This window comes from Mytilus trossulus, chromosome 13 (assembly GCF_036588685.1).
Source record: "Mytilus trossulus isolate FHL-02 chromosome 13, PNRI_Mtr1.1.1.hap1, whole genome shotgun sequence".
Lineage (NCBI taxonomy): Eukaryota > Metazoa > Mollusca > Bivalvia > Mytilida > Mytilidae > Mytilus > Mytilus trossulus.
The window spans coordinates 15,712,470-15,737,199 of NC_086385.1; the positions used below are offsets into that span (position 1 = coordinate 15,712,470).

Genomic DNA, 24,730 nt, shown 5'->3' on the forward strand with positions numbered 1-24,730 from the left:
CAACCCAAATATCTTCACTTTACGAGTTTAATGTTGTTAAATAACACGATTTTTCATCAAAGACTAGAAATTGCTACATATTCAACAATTTATAAGACTTTTTTATACATTATATTTATCATGTCAACTATGCTAAATTGTCTATTAACAGATACAACCAACTGTGTGAAAAAAAAATTAACTGCCTGTTCGCCAAACATACTCACAATTTAATATTTAAGATCGTTTTTCTTATATTTTGTCCTTAAAATGCATGAAATATGTGCCACTGCATGGACATCAAATTTTTCCACCATGAAATGCAGGATACATGTGCATGGTGTAATATGCAGAAAGAAAAAGGAATAAACTTTTTTTTTTAAATTTTAAGACCTAAAAGATCATTAAACTTAAAATTATAAAATAGACAGAACTGACTAAATGTTCATGTTAAGATATCACACTTTTAAGTGCGGAAAAGTTGTCTGAAATTTTCAATTAAAAATTTATGTAAGGAAATTTTTTGTTTTTATATAATATTTTTATTTTAGTGGTAATAGCTAGGTCACCGTCTGGGAATTTCAAATAAAAATGTTATATATATAAGAAATGAAAATTCAAAACAATAAAAATGTAATAATTAAGCATTAAACCAGAAAAATATTTGGTCAAAAGTGTAAATTAAAAAAATATATATTGAAAAATATTGAGGTAGCTCATGGTCGAAAAAGTTATTATAAACATTGATTAGGCTAATTGGGAACCACATATTTAAATGTTCAATGACAACAAATTTCAAATTTCCTTATGGAATGAATGTATGCAAATTTTGACAAATCCATGAAATAAGTTTTTCTGGAATCCAATAAAATAAATTAACACAGTATTTCAAGTTGCAAACTCATAAGAGAGCGGCTGTAAGGACTAATTTCATCATTCTGTCTCTTAAGGAAAATTAGGTCAAGGAAAATGACAATTGAACTGACTATAATCAATTTCATTTAGACAATATTGAAATGGAAATTAGCAAGTTTATCAAATTGACAATTAAAAGAAAATACGTACATCAATATTGAATTTGGAAAATAGGACAAAGACAGTTTAGTGGGTTATATTCAAATTAACAAGTTTATGAAATAGACAATTAAAAGAAAATATGTACCTCAATATTGAACTTGGAAAATAGGGCAAAGACAGTTTATTTAGTAGGTGATATTCAAATTAACAATTAAGTGAATGAAATTGACAATTTTGAAAAATAAAAATTGAAAGCATTATTAAGGAAAGTCTGCAATAACTGACAATAATTCATTACAGTTAAGTTTTCCCATCAATGTCTGGTAACCCTGTGACCAATCAATCACAGCAAAAAATTTGCGTTATTTTTTTAATTGTTGTAATATATTCAAACATGACGTTTTTCAAACACTTTGAGTACACACCTGTGGTAAAATGTGAATATATTGTTTGGGCTATTCCAATTGTACTCCAGTGTCATATGCATTCTTATGAATGAGCTACCCAACGTCATAGAAAGATGACATAATAACATAAGCATTTTACCGGAAAATACATGCTTGTCTAACCAAAAATCATCACAGCAAGGAAAGGTAAACAAACAATGCTTAAAAGAGGGACGAAAGATACCGAAGGGACAGTCAAACTCATAAATCTAAAATAAACTGACAACGCCATGGCTTAAAATGAAAAAGACAAACAGACAAACAATAGTCCACATGACACAACATAGAAAACTAAAGAACAAACAACACGAACCCCACAAAAAACTAGGAGTGATCTCAGGTGCTCCAGAAAGGTAAGCAGATCCTGCTCCACATATGGCACCCGTCATGTTGCTTATGTGATAAAAAATCTGGTAAATAGTCTAATTCAGTAGGTCAATTTCATGAAAGGGAAGGGGATTGTTGTTACAACGTAAGGTACATATCCGATATCATTTGTGAAACAGTTATACCATAAGGGTATAACTCATGATGGCGTCTGTAAAATTTACGGAGGGATGATTTCAACTTAACCATTTGGAACTCTTGGTTTAGTAGCTTCCTTGTGAGCAGCAACCATCTATCAAGAACATCATTATAGGAAATGCAAGCTTATTTTAACTATCAATTTATAGGCAAGTGTCTTTTAAAATTGAGCTTGTTATTTTGAAACATAGATTGGAAACATCCTTAAATATTTCGTGAGGAGAGTTTAGTGCAACCACACTTACACTACAGTGACGTAGAATCTATTTTTTACCATCTCTGAGAATTGTACTTTTAAAAAAAAATTGATATATAACTATGACATGACTCATTAAATATCTAGTTAACTTAGGTTAGGTCCTATTTCAACTCTTAATTAAAAATACAAAAGAATTTCAAATAGAAAGTACATTTATGAACAAATTTCAGTCCAAAAGCAGGTTAAATAATGTCCATCACCTTTATAGTAATTGAAATCTTATACGAAAATTTAATTTAATGTGGTAATAAAAATAAAAAAGGAAATTAGGAGATAAAAATGTCAATAAGATTGCTATGAAAACATTAAAAACATTTTCTTTCCAATAGCATTACATTTTTTCTGCAACATTTTCACACTAAACTTTACTCCGATGTTAAACTTTTTTTTTCTTTTTTGGTGTAGAATTTCATTACTTATTAAAGGATTTTTGTTTTAAAACATAACAAAACAATGAACCACAGTTGAACGAAAAAATCTGATTCCAAGGAATAGAAAAGTACAAGTCTTGACTCTGATTAAAAACAGATTAGTCATATAAATATATATTTATCAATTTCTATAATCAAAAGAAACCTCACAAATTGATGCCAAGCTTGTTTGACATTTGTGAAGATTTGACCTTGTAGTGCCTTAGTACATAAAATTGCAAAACAAAGAAACTGTGAGGCTTGAACGATAAACAATCCAGTTCAAAGTATTAATCTTGCTTTTGCTTTTCACACTTAGTATTAGACTAGTCACTAACCTAGTACTTTAAGTTTAAATAAAAATATCAGTAAATATTGTGATTTCTTCATTTTCCCAATATTTCTTTATGAAATCAAGTGTATGTGGTATGATTGCCAATGGGTAACTATCTAACAAAGTTCAAATGAAGTGTTCGTAAACAACTATAACAGTACCACCTTCGATAATGAGAAAAACATATACTGTATTGACTAATAAAAATTATTAGCCAACATGATATAATTAAGCAATTCACTTGAGAAAATCAAAACTAACAGCCTAATTTATAACAGAACAAATATGACAGACATGAACCAATGACAACAAATGAACATGGGACAGGACAGACATGAACCAATGACAACCAACGAACTTGGGACAGGACAGACATGCACCAATGACAATCAATGAACTTGGGACAGGACAGACATGAACCAATGACAACCAATGAACTTGGGACAGGACAGACATGAACCAATGACAACCAATGAACTTGGGACAGGACAGACATGAATAAATGACAACCAATGAACTTGGGACAGGACAGAAATGAACCAATGACAACCAATGAACTTGGGACAGGAACATGAACCAATGACAACCAATGAACTTGGGACAGGACAGACATGAAATAATGACAACCAATGAACTTGGGACAGGACAGACATGAACCAATGACAACCAATGAACTTGGGACAGGACAGACATGAACTAATGACAACCAATGAACTTGGGACAGGACAGACATGAATAAATGACAACCAATGAACTTGGGACAGGACAGACATGAACCAATAACAATCAATGCACTTGGGACAGGACAGACATGAACCAATGACAACCAATGAACTTGGGACAGGAACCTGAACCAATGACAACCAATGAAGTTGGGACAGGACAGACATGAAATAATGACAACCAATGAACTTGGGACAGGACAGACATGAACCAATGACAACCAATGAACTTGGGACAGAAACATAAACCTGTTGTCTTATTATAATATTAGGCTGTCGGTTAGTTCAATTATATTTTTTCATACTTTCCTATCAGGGCCAGTTTTAGTAGACTAAACAGTATAGATTTTCTCATTATTGAAGGCTAAACAGATGTTTATAATATCTTACATCTAATTCAGTTAAAGTTTGCTTGATATTGCCCAAATTTTGTTAAAATTTTCCGAGGGTTTATATATTGTGTCAATGTTAGAATTTTCCGATAGTTTATATATTGTGTCAATGTTAGAATTTTCCGATGGTTTATATATTGTGTCAATGTTAGAATTTTCTGATGGTTTATATATTGTGTCAATGACACAATATATAAACCATCGGAAAAATTCTAACCAAATTTATCACTTATTTTCAAAGAAAAGATTTCTCAGTATATAATTAATGTTTAATAATAGTACAGACCATAAATCTTGAGACGTTGACGTTTTATCCGTAATGACTCAGATCAACAGAATCCATACAAAGATTTGATTTATGATTGAATTTACTTCCTTGTTATTCTCTTTCATAATTTGTTTTCTTTTTCAAGAAGCGATGAGAAAAGATACTAACTAAACCAATTAATTTTCTAGGACAATCTTGAAATATCTATGACCAAGTATAACAAACAAGAGGCCTCTTTGAGTGTTAATTCATTGCTCACCTGGTAAATAGCATGCAATATTTTCCTGGTTTTATATTGTAATCAAACAAATTTTACAAAAGCAAATAATTCATTTTCAAATATAAAAGTGGTTGCAAGTGAAATCAAGGACTATAACAAAAAATACTTCTTAAGTGACACTTCAATTAAAGTCATATGAAACTTTAAATTAAAAAACTAGAGGCTCTAAAGAGCCTGTGTCGCTCACCTTGGTCTATGTGAATATTAAACAAAGGAAGCAGATTGAAAATTGACTACAAAGGTCAATAACTCCTACAGGGGTCAATTGACCATTTCGTTCATGTTGACTTATTTGTAGATCTTACTTTGCTGAACATTATTGCTGTTTACAGTTTACTTATATCTATAATAATATTCAATATAATAACCAAAAACAGCAAAATTTCCTTAAAATTACCAATTCAGGGGCCGCAACCCAAAAACAGGTTGTCCAATTCATCTGAAAATTTCAGGGCAGATAGATCTTGACCTGATTAACAATTTAACTTCATGTCAGATTTTCTCTAAATTATTTGGTTTTTGAGTTACAAGCCAAAAACTGCATTTTACCCCTATGTTCTATTTTTAGCCGTGGCGGCCATCTTGGTTTGATGGCCAGGTCACCGGACACATTTTTTAAACAAGAAACCCCAAAGATGATTGTGGCCAAGTTTGGATCAATTTGGCACAGCAGTTTCAGAGAAGAAGATTTTAGTAAAAGATATATAAAATTTACGAAAAATGGTTAAAAATTTACTTTAAAGGGCAATAACTCCTAAAGAGGTCAACTGACCATTTTGGTCATGTTGACTTATTTGTAAATCTGACCTTGCTGAACATTATTGCTGTTTACAGTTTACCTATATCTATAATAATATTCAATATAATAACCAAAAACAGCAAAATTTCCTTAAAATTACCAATTCAGGGGCCGCAACCCAAAAACAGGTTGTCCAATTCATCTGAAAATTTCAGGGCAGATAGATCTTCACCTGATTAACAATTTAACCCATGACAGATTTGCTCTAAATGCTTTGGTTTTTGAGTTATAAGCCAAAAACTGCATTTTACCCCTATGTTCTATTTATAGCCATGGCGGTCATCTTGGTTAGTTGGCGGGGTCACGGGACACAATTTTTAAACAAGATACCCCAATGATGATTGTGGCCAAGTTTCAAATAATTTGGCCCAGCAGTTTCAGAGGAGAAGATTTTTCTAAAAGATTACTAAGATTTACGAACTAGAGGCTCTAAAGAGCCTGTGTCGCTCACCTTGGTCTATGTGCATATTAAACAAAGGACACAAATGGATTCATGACAAAATTGTATTTTGGTGATGATGATGTGTTTGAAGTTCTTACTTTACTGAACGATTTTGCTTCTTACAATTATATCTATCATGAACTTTGCCCATTAGTAACAGAGAACTATATTTGGTAAAAATTTACATAAATTTACCAAATTAATGAAAATTGTTAAAAATTGACTATAAAGGGCAATAACTCCTTAAGGGGTCAATTGACTATAAAGGGCAATAACTCCTTAAGGGGTCAATTGACCATTTAGGTCATGTTGACTTATTTGTAGATCTTACTTTGCTGAACATTATTGCTGTTTACAGTTTATCGCTATCTATTATAGTATTCAAGATAACCAAATACGGCAAAATTTCTTTAAAAATTACCAATTGGAGGGCAGCAACCCAACAACCAGTTGTCCAATTCATCTGAAAAATTCAGGGCAGATAGATATTGACTTGATTAACAATTTAACTTCTTGTCAGATTTGCTCTAGATGCTTTGGTTTCATAGTTATAAGCAAAAAACTGCATTTTACCCCTATGTTCTATTTTTAGCCGTGGCGGCCATCTTGGTTAAATGGCCAGGTCATCGGACACATTTTTCAAACTAGATACCCCAAAGATGATTGTGGCCTAGTAGTTTCAGTGGAGATTTAGTAAAAGATTACTTAGATTTATGAAAAATGGTTAAAGATTGACTATAAAGGGCAATAACTCCTAAAGGGGTCAACTGACCATTTTGGTCATGTTGACTTATTTGTAGATCTTACTTTGCTGAACATTATTGCTGTTTACAATTTATCTCTATCTATAATAATATTCAAGATAATAACCAAAAACAGCAAAATTTCCTCAAAATTACCAATTCAGGGGCAGCAACCCAACAACCGATTGACCAATTCATCTGAAAATTTCAGGGCAGATAGATCTTGACCTGATAAACATTTGTATTCCATGTCAGATTTCCTCAAAATGCTTTGGTTTTTGAGTTATAAGCCAAAAACTGCATTTTACCCCTTTGTTCTATTTTTAGCCGTGGCGGCCATCTTGGTTGGTTGACCAGGTCACGCCACACATTTTTTAAACTAGATACCCTAAAGATGATTGTGGCCAAGTTTGGATTAGTTTGGCCAAGTAGTTTCAGAGGAGAAGATTTTTGTAAAAGATTACTTTAATTAACGAAAAATGGTTAAAAATTGACTATAAAGGGCAATAACTCCTAAACGGGTCAACTGACCATTTTGGTCATGTTGACTTATTTGTAGATCTTACTTTGCTGAACATTATTGCTGTTTATAGTTTATCTCTAACTATAATAATATTCAAGATAATAACCAAAAACAGCAAAATTTCAGGGGCAGCAACCCAACAACCGATTGACCGATTCATCTGAAAATTTCAGGGCAGATAGATCTTGACCTGATAAACATTTTTAGTCCATGTCAGATTTGCTCTAAATGCTTTGGTTTTTGAGTTATAAGCCAAAAACTGCATTTTACCCCTATGTTCTATTTTTAGCCGTGGCGGCCATCTTGGTTGGTTGACCAGGTCACGCCACACATTTTTTAAACTAGATACCCCAAGGATGATTGTGGCCAAGTTTGGTTTGATTTGGCCCAGTAGTTTCAGAGGAGAAGATTTTTGTAAAAGTTAACAACGACGACGGACGACCGACGACGGACGACGGACGCCGGACGCAAAGTGATGGGAAAAGCTCACTTGGCCCTTCGGGCCAGGTGAGCTAAAAAGGTTGAATATGTTTTATATAATTGAATTGCTTACAGTTTTACCATAAAACTTTTGTGCATTGACCAGTTAATCTTAAAAGAAGCCCTTACTTTTATCAAAATCTTCAGATATATACTGCTTTTGAATTCGTCTTCTGTTACCGTATCTTCATTTTGTGATTTACCAATAAATTTTCCATTTGCTGTATACATAACCTCACCCATGAGATCTCTTAGCTCAATTGCAAAGGAAAGACCAGTGATGAATAAATAAAATTCTTAAGTGGGGGCCAAATGACTGCCTTTTAAAGTGAGCCCTTAGAATAATTAACAGGTTACTTTCTATTGTGGTAAGAAAATTCTGGTACTTCAGGTCAAGTAAGAGCAACCACAAGAGGTACTTCACTGAGTACCAGGATGTCCTAAAAAATAACAGAGGATTAAACTGCCAAAAAAAATTAAAACTTGGGAGTAAAAAGTCAATAAAATGAAAATAGTATTATGTGCAACGTGTTCACATGTCAGGATTTATCATAATGTCTTCAGTTTTTCATCTTTTATAACATGTAATTTTCCTCACGTGTCATGTGCATCGTGTCTCCTCAATGTCATTAAACTGAGTAAAGGTCAGTTTTCAAAATATTTAAAACATTGGCACTTTTTTAAATATACGCTCAACTGGTTCATACAACAAATATAAGTTTACATGATCCATTAGCTCATTAATAATAATTAGATGAGCAGTAAAATCCAGATTTTTTTAGTTGGAACACGTAAATGGTAAACAAGTCATGTGTACATGACTGTTGTCACATGCCAAGGGACTTTATATTTTATTTTAAAAATGTGATGGTATGGTAAATAAGATGGTTTTAAAGCTCCGTGTAAGATTTGGTCACATGACATTGGACTTATAGAATCTAAAAATGATTTTAAACCTCTGTGTAAGATTTAGTCACATGACATTGGACTTATAGAATCTATTAATGATTTTATGATTAATATTAAAGAAGACTTTAAAACTAATGCCATCAATATCTCATGTTCTACGTTCTGCATGCTTAATTACCTGACTTTCAAAGATTTATCAGATAAATCATTTTGCAATTAATTCCAATACGCCTATATTTACTATTGTTGTGGCTAAAAATAGATTTGTTATTGTTTTGACGAAGAAAAAGATTTACATTTCGTTATAAGTTTGTGTACTTATTGTGCGCTTTTGTTTTAATGATAAAAAAGACTTATGATTTTCTATATAAATTTGTGAACTTATAGTGCGTTTTAACTCTAACATTTCTGTACTAAATATTCTTTCTATATGTGACTTCAGCAATCTTAGATTTGATTTTTGCAAACTGAATTTATTAATCACATCAATACTGCAGCTATTTATAAACATCAAATCATGAATTTCTCTAGGATTTAAAACTAGAGGCTCTAAAGAGCCTGTGTCGATCACCTTGGTCTATGTGCATATTAAACAAAGGACACAGATGGATTCATGACAAAATTGTGTTGTGGTGATGTGTTTGTACATCTTACTTTACTGAACATTCTTGCTACTTAAAGTTACAATTTTCTCTATCTATAATAAACCTGGCCCTTTAGTTACAAGGGAAAATATTTTGTTAAAATTTACCAAGTTAATGAAAACTGTTAAAAATTTACTATAAAGGGCAATAACTCCTTAAGGTTATGACTTATTTGTAGATTTTACTTTGCTGAACATTATTATTGCTGTTTACAGTTCATCCCTATCTATAATAATATTCAAGATTATAACCAAAAACGGTGAAATTTCTTTAAAATTTACCAATTGAGGGGCAGCAACCCAACAACCAGTTTTTCAATTCCTCTGAAAACTTCAGGGCAGATAGATATTGACTTGATAAACAATTCTACCAATGTCAAATTTGCTCTAAATGCTTTGGTTTTAGAGTTATATTATAAGCCAAAATCTTCATTTTCCCCCTATGTTCTATTTTTAGCCATGGAGGCCATCTTGGTTGGTTGTCTGGGTCACGGGACACATTTTTTAAACTAAATACCCCAATGATGATTATGGCCAAGTTTGGTTTAATTTGGCCCATTAGTTTCAGAAGAAGATTTTTGTAAAAGTTAACGACGATGGACCATGATGGACACCTGACGCAAAGTGACGAGAAAAAGCCTTTACTGCTTCAAGTTGCCCTTAATTGACCCATTACCGCAGCCTACTACCACAGAGTAGGTAACCTTTCAAAATATTATATACTCCAGTGTCAAAAATCTGTAATATTCAAAAAGTCATTTTTTTTAAAGGATGAGAGTGAGACTGTTGCATTAATCTTAAATTTTATTAGGTTTGTCTATTTATTTTCAATCAACCTTTTTATAGGTTTTCTTTCTCGTAAATATTTTGTTTTCATAGTTAAGAAAGACCTATTTAATTCAAAATTGGTCTATAGTGCAGTGTGTCATGTGATCTGAATAGCATGATCATGTGACCTTTAAACAAAACATTCATCAATCATGTCTCTGACATAACACAATCGCATGATACTTCAGACTCCACGTAAATTAAAATTTTCTACGACTTCCTAATTATTTCCATGGACCACCATTGTTGTAATTAAAATTTCTATTAATAGAAGTTTCAAAATTAATGTATAAGCTAATTTTTAGACGTACTTTCCTTTTAAAAGACATGTCATCTACATGCAGAATTTATTTTTAGAAACACTTATTAGAACTGACAATCACTGTTCGAGAAAGTTTTATAATTACCAACCCAACTTCTTTCTGAATAATTACGTCCTGAATGTAGCACTATAATCCATATATATCATTATAATTGTGACTTATTTTTTGTGACATACAAAAATGATTTATTCTTTTTTTGTGTATTTTTTCTTTGATCTTTTTATGTTATAATTTTTCACATCATGCTACTTGCTTGAAATAGAAAATAATCTTCACAAAGTAAGTGTGCATGTGACGTTGTCAATGTGAACATCAAGGACATCATAGGTAAAATAGTGATAAACAGATTGCCAATAGTCTTTCAAACTCAGAAGATGTTTCTCGACCACATCTCATCTCAGGGACCTCAACCTTTCGATGAGATTGTGGCTCAGAGAAGCAGCTTCCCATTTGAAAAACCATCAATAATCTATAAATACAGCTAAACATAGTCATAGATTAAGAAATATAATTTTCTTACTCATTTTTGCATGAAATTCTACAGAGAAATAATACATCAAAGGGATTACTTGAAGGACCATATAAACTGGAAACCTGAACCTAAAATAAAATATTGTTTGTTTCCACAATCCCGACCGACCCTGCAAAAAGGGTGCTTCTCATAAAATTTTATTGTCAAAACTAAGTCGAAAATTATTTTATTCATTTCAGATTTTCAGGCTTGTGAGTATCTTGCAATACTATGGTACTATTCAGGCTTTTTCCAAAATTATTTCCCTACCTACCTACCCACACCTTCCTTGGCAGGGTCAGGATTGGGGAAACAAACAATATTTTAACTTAGGCCCTGTCTGTAACAATCCTTTATAACTGGGAATGTGGATTCATTTATTTTGGGGGTACCATTATTTTCATGGATTGAGAAAAACTTACAATTTTGTGGTTTCGCTAAAGCAATTGAAACTTGTAATTTGTAGTTCATCATTACTTACAAAATACATTAGAAATGTTATCCAATGAAAAATAATCCAGTACAGTAACAGGTCAAATAACAAACCATAAACTGGTAAGTCAGGCATTATTTCTTTTAATAGATTTGAGAGTCAAAATCTAGGTTAATTCACTTTTTCTGAATCTAAAGGATTATGGGTAATCTCGGTGTTCCTACCCCAAAAGAAACAACGATATTTCATGGGCTCAATTTCCATAGTTTAGAACGTTTTAAACCAATCACAACGTTTTGGTGTACACTTTTGAAAATATTACACAGAAAGCAATAGAATCTGAAACGGTGAATTCTAAAACAGTTGTAAACTGTCTCTATTCTTACTTTTCTTATTTTAAGATCTGTTGGGAATTTTGACCAACAATAAGATGTAAAACTTACCTTTCGAGGGCTTCTTGGACTATGTGGACTTCTGGGACTTTTTGGACCACTTTTACCACCACTATCACTAAAGTCACTGTAAAGCAGGCCTCGTCCTAGTAGTGAGGTCTCTGTGCCCATGTCATTCCCATCAGCACCTACAAAACTACTTCCTGTACTGAAGACAGTGCTGGTAGGACTTGGTGGGTATTCAGGGCCAATAACTCCACTATCACTACTTACATCACTCAGACGATGTTGTTTTTTACATTCTTTTTCCCATTCTTGTTCAGAAATGATGGAACTCTAACATAAATATGAGAAAAGAATTGAATTAATGTTTCTATTTAAAATTTACCCCATAATTGATAATGCCTTTTTATTTACAGTCAAACCTGCTTAAGAGACAATCTGTATTAAGCAAAATCACACCATTAATGTTAGATCCCACTGTAAATTATCAAATAGATTGAACCTGTATGAATCAACAATCTGTCTTATGAGACTCTTAATTAGTCTCTTAAAACAGGTTTCACTGTATTTAAAGGTATGTTCATGATAACTGCATACAAAAATGATTGTTCTTTGGAGTGCACATCTACTTTATAAGTTGTTGCACATCCACAATGTTTACTACATTTAAAATTAACTTTATCATTTAGTTTATTTGAAAATCAGTACAAAATTTTGCCATTAAATATGCCAGAACTTTTTTTGGTCCCTTCTGGTCAAATATAGCTCCTGACCTTGTAGAAAATCAAGACATTCCTGGCTTTTAGATGCTTATGTTTGAGCATTCTTAATGAAGGTAAAACCAGAAAAGCATTTTACATGCATGAAATCTTTAAGGTGTTACTTTCATTAAATCATTCAAAAACAAAGCGATGCGTCAAGAAGACTCCACCCACCACCATAATAGGCTTGAGGTGCCTGTAGTTCAGTTGTTGGCGTTGGCTCAATGTATGTCATTTTTTTTTTTTTTTTTAATTGTTTTGTTTAAAACAAGTCGTTACTTTTCTCAATTGAAATGTCTCATAATATTCATACCAGGCCTTTAAAATACCTGACTTAATGGTTTGGATTTTGCTCATTGTTGTAGGTCCTAAGGTTGGCTATTATCCTTTACATCCATTTAATTTGGACCTGACTTTACAGTATGGTTTCTAAATGTTGTAGTTCCTACTGATGCCTAAAATTGCTTAAATCCATTTAATTTAGACTTTGTTGGATAGTTGTTCAATTAGCAATCATACTACATCTCCTAATTTGTAAATTGTAAAACAAACATTATTCTATAATTTTCTAAGACATACTTCTTCCTCTTCAACCTCCTCCAAGCTGATTTCATCTGCTTCAAAAATATCATTTTTACTTGAGGATGTAGTCCGAGGTTTACCTATACAATTACAAACATAATACATATTAGTGATGCAATGTACAGTGGGTTCCTTATAATTCACAGTATATCAATTATCATTGAAACAAATAAATCACAAATTATAATATTTTAAAACTAGAGGCTCTCAAGAGCCTGTGTCGCTCACCTTGGTCTTTGTGCATATTAAACAATGGACACAGATAAATTTATGACAAAATTGTGTTTTGGTGATGGTGATGTGTTTGTAGATCTTACTTTACTAAATATTTTGGCTGCTTACAATTATCTCTATCTATAATGAACTTGGCACAGTAGTTTCAGTGGAAAATGTTAGTGAAAATCTACAAATTTTATGAAAATTGTAAAAAATTGACTATGAAGCGCAATAACTCCTTAGGGGTCAATTGACCATTTTGGTCATGTTGACTTATTTTTAGGTCTTACTTTGCTGTACATTATTGCTTTTTACAGTTTATCTCTATCTATAATAATATTCAAGATAATAACAAAAAACAGCGAAATAACCTTAAAATTACCAATTCTGGGTAAGCAACCTAACAACCAGTTATCCTATTCATCTGAAAATTCCATGGCAGATAGATTTTTACTGATCAACAATTTTACTACCATATCCAGTCCATTTGGATTATGGTCAATTCATCAAGGTATCAGTTATAACTTATTGTGATAATTTAATATGATGATTTAACATGTTAATTCAGAATGTAATTTGACTGAGAAAGGTACCCCAGTACGAGACCCTCAATCACTAGATTTTGATACACTTTATTTGGCTGACTGTGTTGTTATATTTCCAATGTAAATTTAAGAATTGGGTGGAGGAATTTCTCGTTACTTTGAAGACCTGTTGGTGACCTTCTGCTGTTGGTTTTTTTTTCTATGGTCTGGTTGTTGTCTATTTTATACATTCCCCATTTCCATTCTCAATTTTATTAAGACGGTTTGACTGAGAAGAGTTGACAATGTTTTTGGTCTCCCTAACTGATCTTCAAATAGTAAAATATTTAAAAAAATCTATCTATTTTCCTTCTTTTCCAGTTAAAATCATGGTTATAATTTTAGTTTCCTGCATCCTGATCAATCAGATCACAATGAATGACCATGCACTCTATTTAATCATGAATATAAGCAAAATTGTAAACTTGTAAACTTAAAAAGCTTTTCAGTTAAAACTGTAGTTATCTCCCTTTACATGCATATTCTTCAGCAAATTGCAAGTCATTTATTTAAAGATAATTGTGAAGTTTTACTGGTTTTAAGGGGAAATTTTAACACAATCGAAAATCAATAAAATTTTTGTAATTATTCAAATAGTTAAATCTCTTAAAATTGCATGTAAAAATATACTTGCACATTTAAATGAGTTTTCAACTTTGAGAAGAAGATGATGAAAATAACTTTTTCTTTCAATTTTTCTTTCAATTGGAATTTAATTGAAATTTTCATTAACATATGGACTTGTTTTCCCATTAGCTTAAAGTATTGTACCATTTAAAATTATATATCATTTATATTATTACCAAAAAATTAATTCTAAAAATAATATTTGAAAATCCAGCCGAAGGGAGATAACTCTAAGTTTATTTCTATGAAAGCTTGTTATAGTTTGTTGTCAAATTCTGAAGATATCCACTAGAAATTTGTCATCTGATTCTTAAAACCCTTTCCTCCATAATGACGCTTTTTGACGCCACCCCCTTATCTCCATAATGATCCCTTTTGACGCCTGTGAAGTACCTCAGTTGAAACGCTTTGACTACAAAATGTCTGATTCAGACTTAAAAAATGTGTATCCAATATGAAAAGGACATTCATAAGAATATCTGACTTGAATGTCATTGATGAAATATTCGTTTTCACAATGCATTAATACTTTAAACACCTGATGATTTTTTATTTATTGAAAAAATCCTATGCGAATCAAGTATGCGAGAGAAAAAAATCCATGGAGAAAAGAGTTAAGATATGATTCATTTCATTCATGTTGTCATTTTGGTATATCAGAGAATAGGAAATTATCAGACATCTAGATAAAATTAAAATAATCTAAGTGATTGAAGGACTTAGAAAGGGACCTCAAATGAGGAAATATTTTTTTTTACAACTGAGAAAAGTCAAATTCCAGCTAAAATGTTCACTCTTTATTTATCAATTGATGTACAACAAGAAAATATTAGCACAAAAATAAGACCCCAAGTCCAGTAATTGGCTCAGAGGTTTCATCTTTTGCAATGGATATTTTGTAATTAGGTTAAAAACATCTTTTCTTAATATAATAAGAAAATTTGGTATGATAACCAATGAGACAACTCTTCACAAGTGACACAGAAATCAACAACTATAGGTCAACAAAAAGGAACAATAACATATGAGAAATAAGTGCTGCCCCCTTTCTGTAGAGATAAATGATGTGTAAGCAACAATTCAATCACAGGTGGAGCAGGACTGATTACCCTTTCAGATCACCCACAGTTTTTTTGCTCAATCTGTAGTTTTCTATTTTGATTTTAATATACTTTAGTTTGTATTTTGTACATTTTTAGTTTCAAGCCATGGCATTGTCAGTTTATTTTTCATCTTATGAGTTAGATTATCCCATTGGTATCTATCTGTCTCTATCCCCTCTCTTTTTTAACATGTTTATTATAGTCTCTATTTTTTCAGCCCAATAAAAATCCAATGTATTTTACAACTTTTATGGCTAGCAATATAATTCCCACCTGCTGGTAGATGAGAAGAGCCTGTAAATGGATCACTTTTATATGGCCTGTCCTTCCGTTCGCGTCTCTTCTTTAGAGCATCAGAGGTAGTACTATTACAGACATCAGACGTTGACCTTGTCACTGAACTCTGGAAAAATAAGATGTACAACATAAAATATTCTGGAAAAGGAAAGACAACATATTCATATACAACACAAGAAAACTTTGAAATGAAAAATATTTAAATATTTACTCATTAAAGGAGTCTAATGTCAAAAAGATCCTAAATCAAACAGTTAAAATATGAACTCATAGTCTATACATTATAGGTTTTGCTCATTGTTAAAGAATGTACACTGACAATTTAATTGCTAAATTTAAGTAATTGGGACTCTGCTGCATAGTTGTCCCATTGGCATTTATACCACAGCTCCTTTATATTTATATTTTGTACTATAAAAGGGAGTCAAAAGCTATTGTTATCAGATTACCGACCGTGCAAGGGCTGTATAGCCAGTCAAGGTCGCTAAAACTTCCATTTGTTGTTATCAGATATTTTGCAGAAATCTGAATTAACTTAAAAAATTTAATTCAAAATCCTGCTGAGGTATTCTTATTCTATGCAAAACTTAATTAACAATGATTAGAAGTTGTATTGCCTGATCTTCATAGATCATGTAGATGGTAATGTTTTGAGTATACCATATATGTTAAACAAATTTTTACTTAAATATTCTGAAAAATAATGTCATGTGACAAATAAAAAAGCTCCCAACCTCCAATGGCCAAAATTGTTCTGTGGTATTGAATAATCATGATTAAGGATGTCTAAAATTTTAATTTATTTTAATTGGTATCCTCTACCAAACACATATTTATTCTCTAAGACTAAGAGAGTAATCATGTTTTTGAGAGATGATATACCACATAAAATTAAATTAAAAGAACATGATGTTCAAATAAAAATTTCCCAACCTACAAACGCCTAATTTTTTTTGTGGTATTTAATTAAGGATTAGAATTTTTAAAGACAAATAGATTATAATCCAATTTATATGGTTTCTATATAGTCTGAATACACAGATTAATCACAAACATATTGACTCAGTAAAGCCAGACCAAATATTGACTGATACCGTGCTCAGTGGTGTTAGCAAATGATTAGGTGTATTGAGTATTCAACTAATTCTAAGGTAAACTTATTAAACTGAGCATTACAAATCCTATTACCAAGTCCTGCTGCATTCAGATTCAGGGTTAAATTTTTATCAGTTTTTTTATCAGGTTATTTTTGTATTTTATTTTTTTCCAAGGTTTTATTCAATTTAGTTCTGTTTTTTGGATGTTTTTTATGAGTTTTTTCTTTGTCTTTTTTTCTTTTCTTGTATTAAGATTTTAAATAGGGAATTTCATTTAGTTTTTCTCATTGCAGCTTAGATCAATTAAAAAATTCTTCGTTGTAGATTGTAAATAAGGAAACAAAAAGTGAAGCCAGTTTTCATAGACATAAAAAAGGTCAGATTATGATGAACTTTTATTCTAAGCTCTTTCACTCACCTTTGAATCGTCGTCGACTTGAAGATTTTGTTGAGACAGATAATTATCAACTTTGTCGGAAATGCAATTAGTCGGACTAGATCGGTTTTCAGAATAATTTCTAGACACAGAATTGTCATTGACCTTATCAGAACAATCACTGGAAGAACTGGGAACAGAACTTTCTATAGGTTTGTCTGAATTGTCACTCCACAATTCAACATTCTGAATATCACAAGAGTTGTCTTTTCCTGATGGGATTTTACTAGCAATATTATTGTTTGATAAAATTGAGTCAAAGGTATTCCGATGGGATAGAATAGTATTAAAGCTATTATTTCTGGGTAAAAACTGTTCAGAGTTATCTTTTCCTGGTATTGAATCAGAGTTATCTGTCCCTGAATTTAAAGTACTAGATTCAGAATAAGCTGTCCTTAAATTAGCACTAGATTCATTACTTTCCGGAGAGTTCATGAGATTATCTCCCTTTGAAGAGTTGTTGCTTAGATGTAAATTATTATCTCCCCTAGTAGTAAGGGTTTCTGTATTATGCACAGTATTACCTCCCTTAAAGGGAGTTTCCTGTTCACCAAGGTTAAATTTGATCACATGATCACTAGAGAAGTCAAAAGACCCAACAGTAGCAGATGAGGGATTGCTACTGGAGTCGAATGTTGAAGCACTAAATAAGGGACTATATGTTGAAAATGTTTCACAACTTTGCACACTTTTTATTTCCAGTGGCGGAGGTTTAAATTTCATCTTAACCTCTTCCAAAGATTTTCCAGAATGATTAGCACTATCAACTTTTAATTGAGAGTCTGATTGACTTCGTAAAAATGGCTTCTTTTGACCCATTTTCCTTTTTCTAGATGCACGAAGAACTACACGCTTTTTGGGTTCAGAAACATGCTTGGGTGGTAAGCCATTACCTGATTCATCAGGTGTTTTGGGCAAAATACGTGATTTTTGAGGCTTTTCATTTTGACCTATATGAATTTGATCTTTCTTAATCTCATCGACAACAATTTTCTGTTGCCTTGGAGATGACACAGGACTAGATGAACTCTTGATCTTAACTGGGATAGGAATTTCACTTCTCCGAGCACTTTTGGACTTTTCCTTCGGAACATTTGCATCAGATTTGCCTTCAGCTTCTAGGTCATGCATAGAATCATTCCCACCAGAACAGTCATTGTTTGAACTTAAAGTCTGATCTTCATGGTTTTGAAAATATTTCTCTTTGATTCTTTGGCATCTTGAATGTAACCTACTTTTTGGTTTCTCATTTTCATATGTTCTATTTTTATCACAGTTTTCACATGAAGTTTGTTCTTCATCATCATAAGGTCCTTCTTCGGGAATTTCTTTAAAATGTTTCGACATTTTAAATTCATGAAAACTTGGTATAGCAAATTTCTTTCGATTGCTTGTCCTTTGTTTAGAACTACTATCAACAGATGAGCGAAGAATATCATTTTCTTTTTCATTGTCCAAAATATTAGTATTTTCTTTATCTGACCCTTCACCTCTATTGTAATCATACTCACAAACCGTGTTACGCCGAGTCCGTGTAACGGGTGAATTTTCCCATTCACTTTTCAATTTTTCATCATTAAACGAAAATGTTGAAATTAAGTTTGTCTTTCTTTCTTGTGATTGGTCATCATCAAAGTCTAACTGTGATAAATCTAAATTTGATAACGCTTTCTTCATTCCAGCTCCTCGCCCCTGTCTCAATGAAATCTTGTCTATTAAATTTTCATGTTTTGATAAATATTTCTTGAAAAGATCGCTATTTAGCATAACATCAACACGTGTAGACACAGAAACTCTTGATACACTACTTGGTCGACATGATTCTGGTCGTGGTGGTTTTGATGCTAATGGTGTCCGAAGTCCAGCATCACCTTTAGAATTCACTTTCTTTTTTCGACATATCAAAACACTACCACTTTTTGATGTTTTTTCCGATCCACCTGATTTTTTTTCATTTTCAGAACTTTCAGATGTTTTTAGTGCAACTGACAGAATCTCAGATTCCCCTTTTTCTATGCTTTTACTCTCATTCTCAGAATCATTTTGACTTTCTGAATTTGTATACTCTACATTCTCCAAATCATCAATTTCAATATCCTTACAATTCTCGTTAGAAGAAGGAATCTTATCTGAATCAGTTTCATTTTTGCTATTTTCCATCGATTGAAGTTCTGATTTTCTAGGCGATGTTTTAGAAAACACGGGTGATCCTGAATCTCTACAATCTATGTCATCAATACTTGAAACCGATGCGGTACTCATTCCATGGTCATCATTTCCGCTATCATGGCTCTTTACCCGGGATTGCTTCTTCTTGAACTTATCCAAATCACTAATATCTAATCCACTGTCTCTACGTACAAGCTTTGTTCTACTGATGCTGTCAAAACCTACGTCAAGACCACTGTCTCGTCGGGTTGTATTGCAGGGTCCAGCCGTAAACAACAATTCATCCTGTTCTGTTTCCATGACGAAGTTTGGTCCATTTCAACTAAAAAAGAAAAATTTATAGAATGTTTTAATTATTCTTACTATTCAAAGGGAAATAACTCAAGAAAAACAAAGAATTATTTTCAGTCTACAGTACAAAAACACATTAAACACATGTTGATTTAATTCCGATATGTAGAAATGTTACTAGAATTACTCTCTTTACTGACAGTTTTTGTGGCTATTAGAGCTTTTTGTACCTACTTTTAATATAGTCATGCCTTTAATTTATTTATGCCACAGTTGCTATTCCTTCAAAATAAAAATTGATTGTTGCTTCCCTAATGTCCAGTGGCAGCGTTATATCATGCTGCATAAATGGGGAAATTTAATTTGTGCATACTTTCAATTCACTAATACTTAAGAGAAACCAAGATTTGTTCATTTCATGCCTAGGGTATTCGTCTGAGGAAGAGAGATACCGGTAATTACAATTAATACTTTTTGAGTTTTCCTATAGAAGTTTTATTCTTATTCAAAAGGATTTGTACCCATTCATTTTATTTAAATGCTAAAACAAATGGTTAAATATGTGTCAAGTCCTTATTGTATAAAAGCATCTCAAAATTAAAACCCTTGTTTCATTAACCAAACTTAGTTCTTCTAAATACCGTTTAAAATCTTCAATTGTCACTTGACATATATTTTAACAGTTTTAGGTCAGGTTATTTGAAGCCCACCCCCTTAATAATGAATCATTTTGTTCTGTTTGACAATACAATTAAATATCGATAGCATTCAGATAAGTTTATCTGAATTAGATCAAAAATCATATTTAAAAGATCGTTATAATGTTTAAATAATTATCAGGTGATGTTCAATTACACGGTCCTATAGTCAAAAGACATCAAATTCAGACTTTGGTTCGGTGTAAAATAATTCATTATTTAAAGTGCATTTAATTGTTCCAAAATCATCACTGAAACAGTGCCTTCGTATTTCATATCTGAATGAGTGAATGGATTACTTATAAAAGTACATTTAATTGTTTAAAGATCATAATTTGCATTTTTTAGAATGAAATAAAAAGATATTTTAGATATTTGCAGTTAAAAGATCATCAAATTTGTGTCTTTCAGAATGAAATAACATAAACGTTTTATTGTCTGCTGGCAATTTATTCTAAATTTAAACAACAATCTAACAGAACAAAGGCTATTATTATAAAACAAATATCCACAGATGCTAAAGGGGCAACCATTATCATGCAAAGTTCTCACACAAATTTTTAGATCACTATTGCTTTGAAGTTCAGATTATTTGCAAAAAACATTCTTTTTATTCATATTGTAAATTTATAACTCCTCTACAAAACTTTTAAAATAGGGGATGGAAATGGTGATTATGTAAAACAGCCCAACCTGGACTACCTTCCCACAAAATAGCATTATATTTTTCAGATCAAAGAGTTGAGATATATCGATGGAATAACTAGGATATTTAACAATTATTACATCCTGCAGTGGCAGATTAAATAGAAATAAGAAGTATGAGTGCCAATGAGTCAACTCTCTGCTTTTAACTCCTAAATGCCTTGTGCTTAGGTTAGAAGTAGTTGATCTCTCTTAAAAAAAACAAGAATGTGTCCACAGTACACGGATGCCCCACTCGCACTATCATTTTCTATGTTTAGTGGACCGTGAAATTGGAATAAATTCTCTAATTTGGCATTAAAATTAGATAAGAATGATGTTATCAAAAGGAACATGTACACTTTAAGGTTTCAAGTTGATTGGACTTCTACTTTATCAAAAACTACATTGACCAAAAACTTTAACCTGTAATTTGCACTATCATTTTCTATGTTCAGTGAACTGTAAAATTGGGGTCAAAACTCTAATTTGGCATTTAAATTAGAAAAATCATATCATAGGGCACATGTATACTAAGTTTCAAGTTGATTGGACTTCAACTTCATCAAAAACTACCTTGACCAAAAACTTTAACCTGAAGCGGGACAGACGGATGGACGAACAGAGGCACAGACCAGAAAACATAATGCCCCTTACTATCGTAGGTGGGGCATAAAAAGAAGGGACCCTTGGAAAATTTAGCCATCATTGGAAGTGATACATGTAAATAGTCTATGCATTTATCATATAAAAGCTTCATTATGACTTCAAATTTTCTTGATTTCATCTAAATTTCCTGAGTTTCTTTTGTGATGTAATGAAAAAAACTGACAAAATGCTTGATGACCATAAGAGTTCGACATAACATATAAAGAAGACTTCTTTCTACAAATCTTCAAAAAGGAAGACCATAAGAGTTAGACGTTACATATAAAGAATACTTCTTTCTACAAATCTTCAAATAGGAAGAATAAAAATCATTAAAACAACAGATTTCACCACTTGTGTGTTACGATATTTCTCCACTCTCAATGGTTAAATTGTAATTGTTTAATAAAAGCTTGGCAAGCCTTGCGCTTAAAATATTTAAATTAAACTGTCTCTAGTGTAAAAGTATTTTAACACACTTTTAAAAGCTTGTTGCAATGGTGAATTCATATTTATTTCACAACCATTTCTAACTTCTGAATTTACAGCAGTTATAATTATTACCATTTCAAATAATATTAGTCAATTATTAAAGTATAAATCAAATCTGTGTGCCTTTTAAAGCCATAAATTAAATACGACCAAGTTTTAAGTTTACAATTAATGTATTAAACATTGCGTCAGTATTAAGCTGTTTTAATACATGCTTCATAGAATTATCGATAATTAAACATCTTTAATTGCTAAATAACGAAATATAGATTAAATTTTGTGTGGTTATATATATTGAATAAAATTTGACTATAAAAGTTATTTCAGCAGTTCAATAATAAAATCATAACCAGCCATTAGCATGATTAAGTATTGATATTTTCTAAAATTGTTATTTTCTACTTATGAGTGATTTTCTAAATGTAGTACCAAATTTTATCTGCATCAAAAGTTTCAAACTTTAAATGGTTAAATATCTTAGATATTTATTTTGGTTGCAACAAAATGGCTTATATTCCTTATACAAGTTTTTCTTAAGAATTTCCATTAATCTAGAGTAATCTTTTTTCATATTTTTAGCCAGACCATGTTAAAAAAAATTTAGATTTCAATATTTCGGAATTTTTTTTAGTCACAGCTACAAAATGTATCTTTGTCTTAACTCTTTATATCTTTAAGTTGCATGCAATCAATGTGGCAAACCCTAAGTACTAAAACATTCAAATTAAAAAAAAAACAGCTGCCAATCTTCTTGACTTCACTCACTCACTCGCAGCATTGATAAATGACTAACAACTAAAGACCTATCATGGACTAGACTGACAATTGTTATTTGTCATTCTTTTTTGAGTCTTATGAGTATATGCTAAATCATCTGAAGTCTATCTTTTCAAAACCTTGATCGATCAAGTCTTTAATAATGACTGCACTATAAATTGGCAACATTAGCAATGATATTGAGATAATTTGAATATATCATAATGACTTAAAGTCTTTATAAATTATTAATTGTTTGGGCTTGTCTAAAACAATACATGTTTACTTGTTTAATTCACTTGGTAAGCGTCAATATTTTGTGTGAAACATTATACTTGTAGACACGGTTCAGAGTTTTTAGACCAAATATCAAGTACAGTATTAAATATCATTTCCCACAAAGCTATTCTATAACATGTATTTCAAGCATTGCACTACATGGTTCAATTACACATAAAAAGCTTATTCAAAATTTTTGAATCTTAAATAGGGGGGTGGAAAGCAAATAATTGCAGTGGTATAAAACAAAAAAGCTAAATGTTATAATAAAAGCTAAAGCTACTAAATGTTATAGCAATAGCTTAAGCTACTAAATGTTATAGCAATAGCTTAAGCTACTAAATGTTATAGCAAATGCTAAAACTTAATGTTATAGCAAATGCTAAAGCTAAAGTTAACTAAATGTTATAGCAAAAGCTAAAGTTAACTTAATGTTATAGCAAAAGCTAAAGTTAACTTAATGTTATAGCAAAAGCTAAAGTTAACTAATTGTTATAGCAAAAGCTAAAGTTAACTTAATGTTATAGCAAAAGCTAAAGTTAACTTAATGTTATAGCAATAGCTTAAGCTACTAAATGTTATAGCAAAAGCTAAAACTTAATGTTATAGCAAAAGCTAAAGTTAACTTAATGTTATAGCAAAAGCTAAAGTTAACTTATTGTTATAGCAAAAGCTAAAGTTAACTTAATGTTATAGCAAAAGCTAAAGTTAACTAATTGTTATAGCAAAAGCTAAACTAAATGATGTATCAAAAGCAATAAAAGCTGATAAAGCTAACCATCAAATGAACATATCGTAGCCCAGGGCTTCTAAAATGTTGTAAATTACAAATTTTTCAAGAAAAAAATATCTCACAAACAGGCTTTGAAAATTTTTGCAAAATGCATGCTTCCAAAATGTCGTATGTGAGCTTGAACCTTTTTGTAAATAGCAGTGAAATAAAAACTTTTAACATTTCTGGATTATCTAAGAACTTAAATTATTTTCACAGAAATAAAGAATTGTATAATTATTTTTTCCCCAAAGCCATTCTACAACGATTTTCAGTTTTCATACAACATTTTGGAAGCAAACTTTACTTGTGAACAACTGACATTGGCAGTTTTGTAATATGTCTTATTTCACACATTTTGATTGTAACTGTGTGCTATTTTGTAATACCAAAGATTTCCTCCTGCCCAGACCATTGGTGTCAAAACATATTTTTAGCCAAAAAAGTCATATACAATTACATTTTAGAAGCCCTGGTGTGAGCGACGATATTTAAAATAATGTCATTATAAGCAACATAATAAAAGCTAGCATAATAAGCAAATACTTTGAAAGGCTAATGAACAATAAGCTGATGA

General features: G+C 31.4%; 1 protein-coding gene across 2 annotated transcripts in view; it reads right to left on the reverse strand.

The window, feature by feature from the left end:
• Window positions 1–24,730, reverse strand: part of LOC134695220 (uncharacterized) — a 51,152-nt gene that overhangs the window by 18,265 nt on the left and 8,157 nt on the right. For both annotated transcript variants that reach the window (XM_063556432.1, XM_063556433.1), the window contains exons 3-6: window positions 17,347–19,855; window positions 15,808–15,937; window positions 13,002–13,084; window positions 11,710–11,994 (exon numbers count right to left, since the gene is read on the reverse strand). In XM_063556432.1, the coding sequence (XP_063412502.1) occupies window positions 11,710–11,994; window positions 13,002–13,084; window positions 15,808–15,937; window positions 17,347–19,833 (2,985 nt within the window). In that variant the 5' untranslated portion in view covers window positions 19,834–19,855. The remainder of the gene's footprint in view (window positions 1–11,709; window positions 11,995–13,001; window positions 13,085–15,807; window positions 15,938–17,346; window positions 19,856–24,730) is intronic.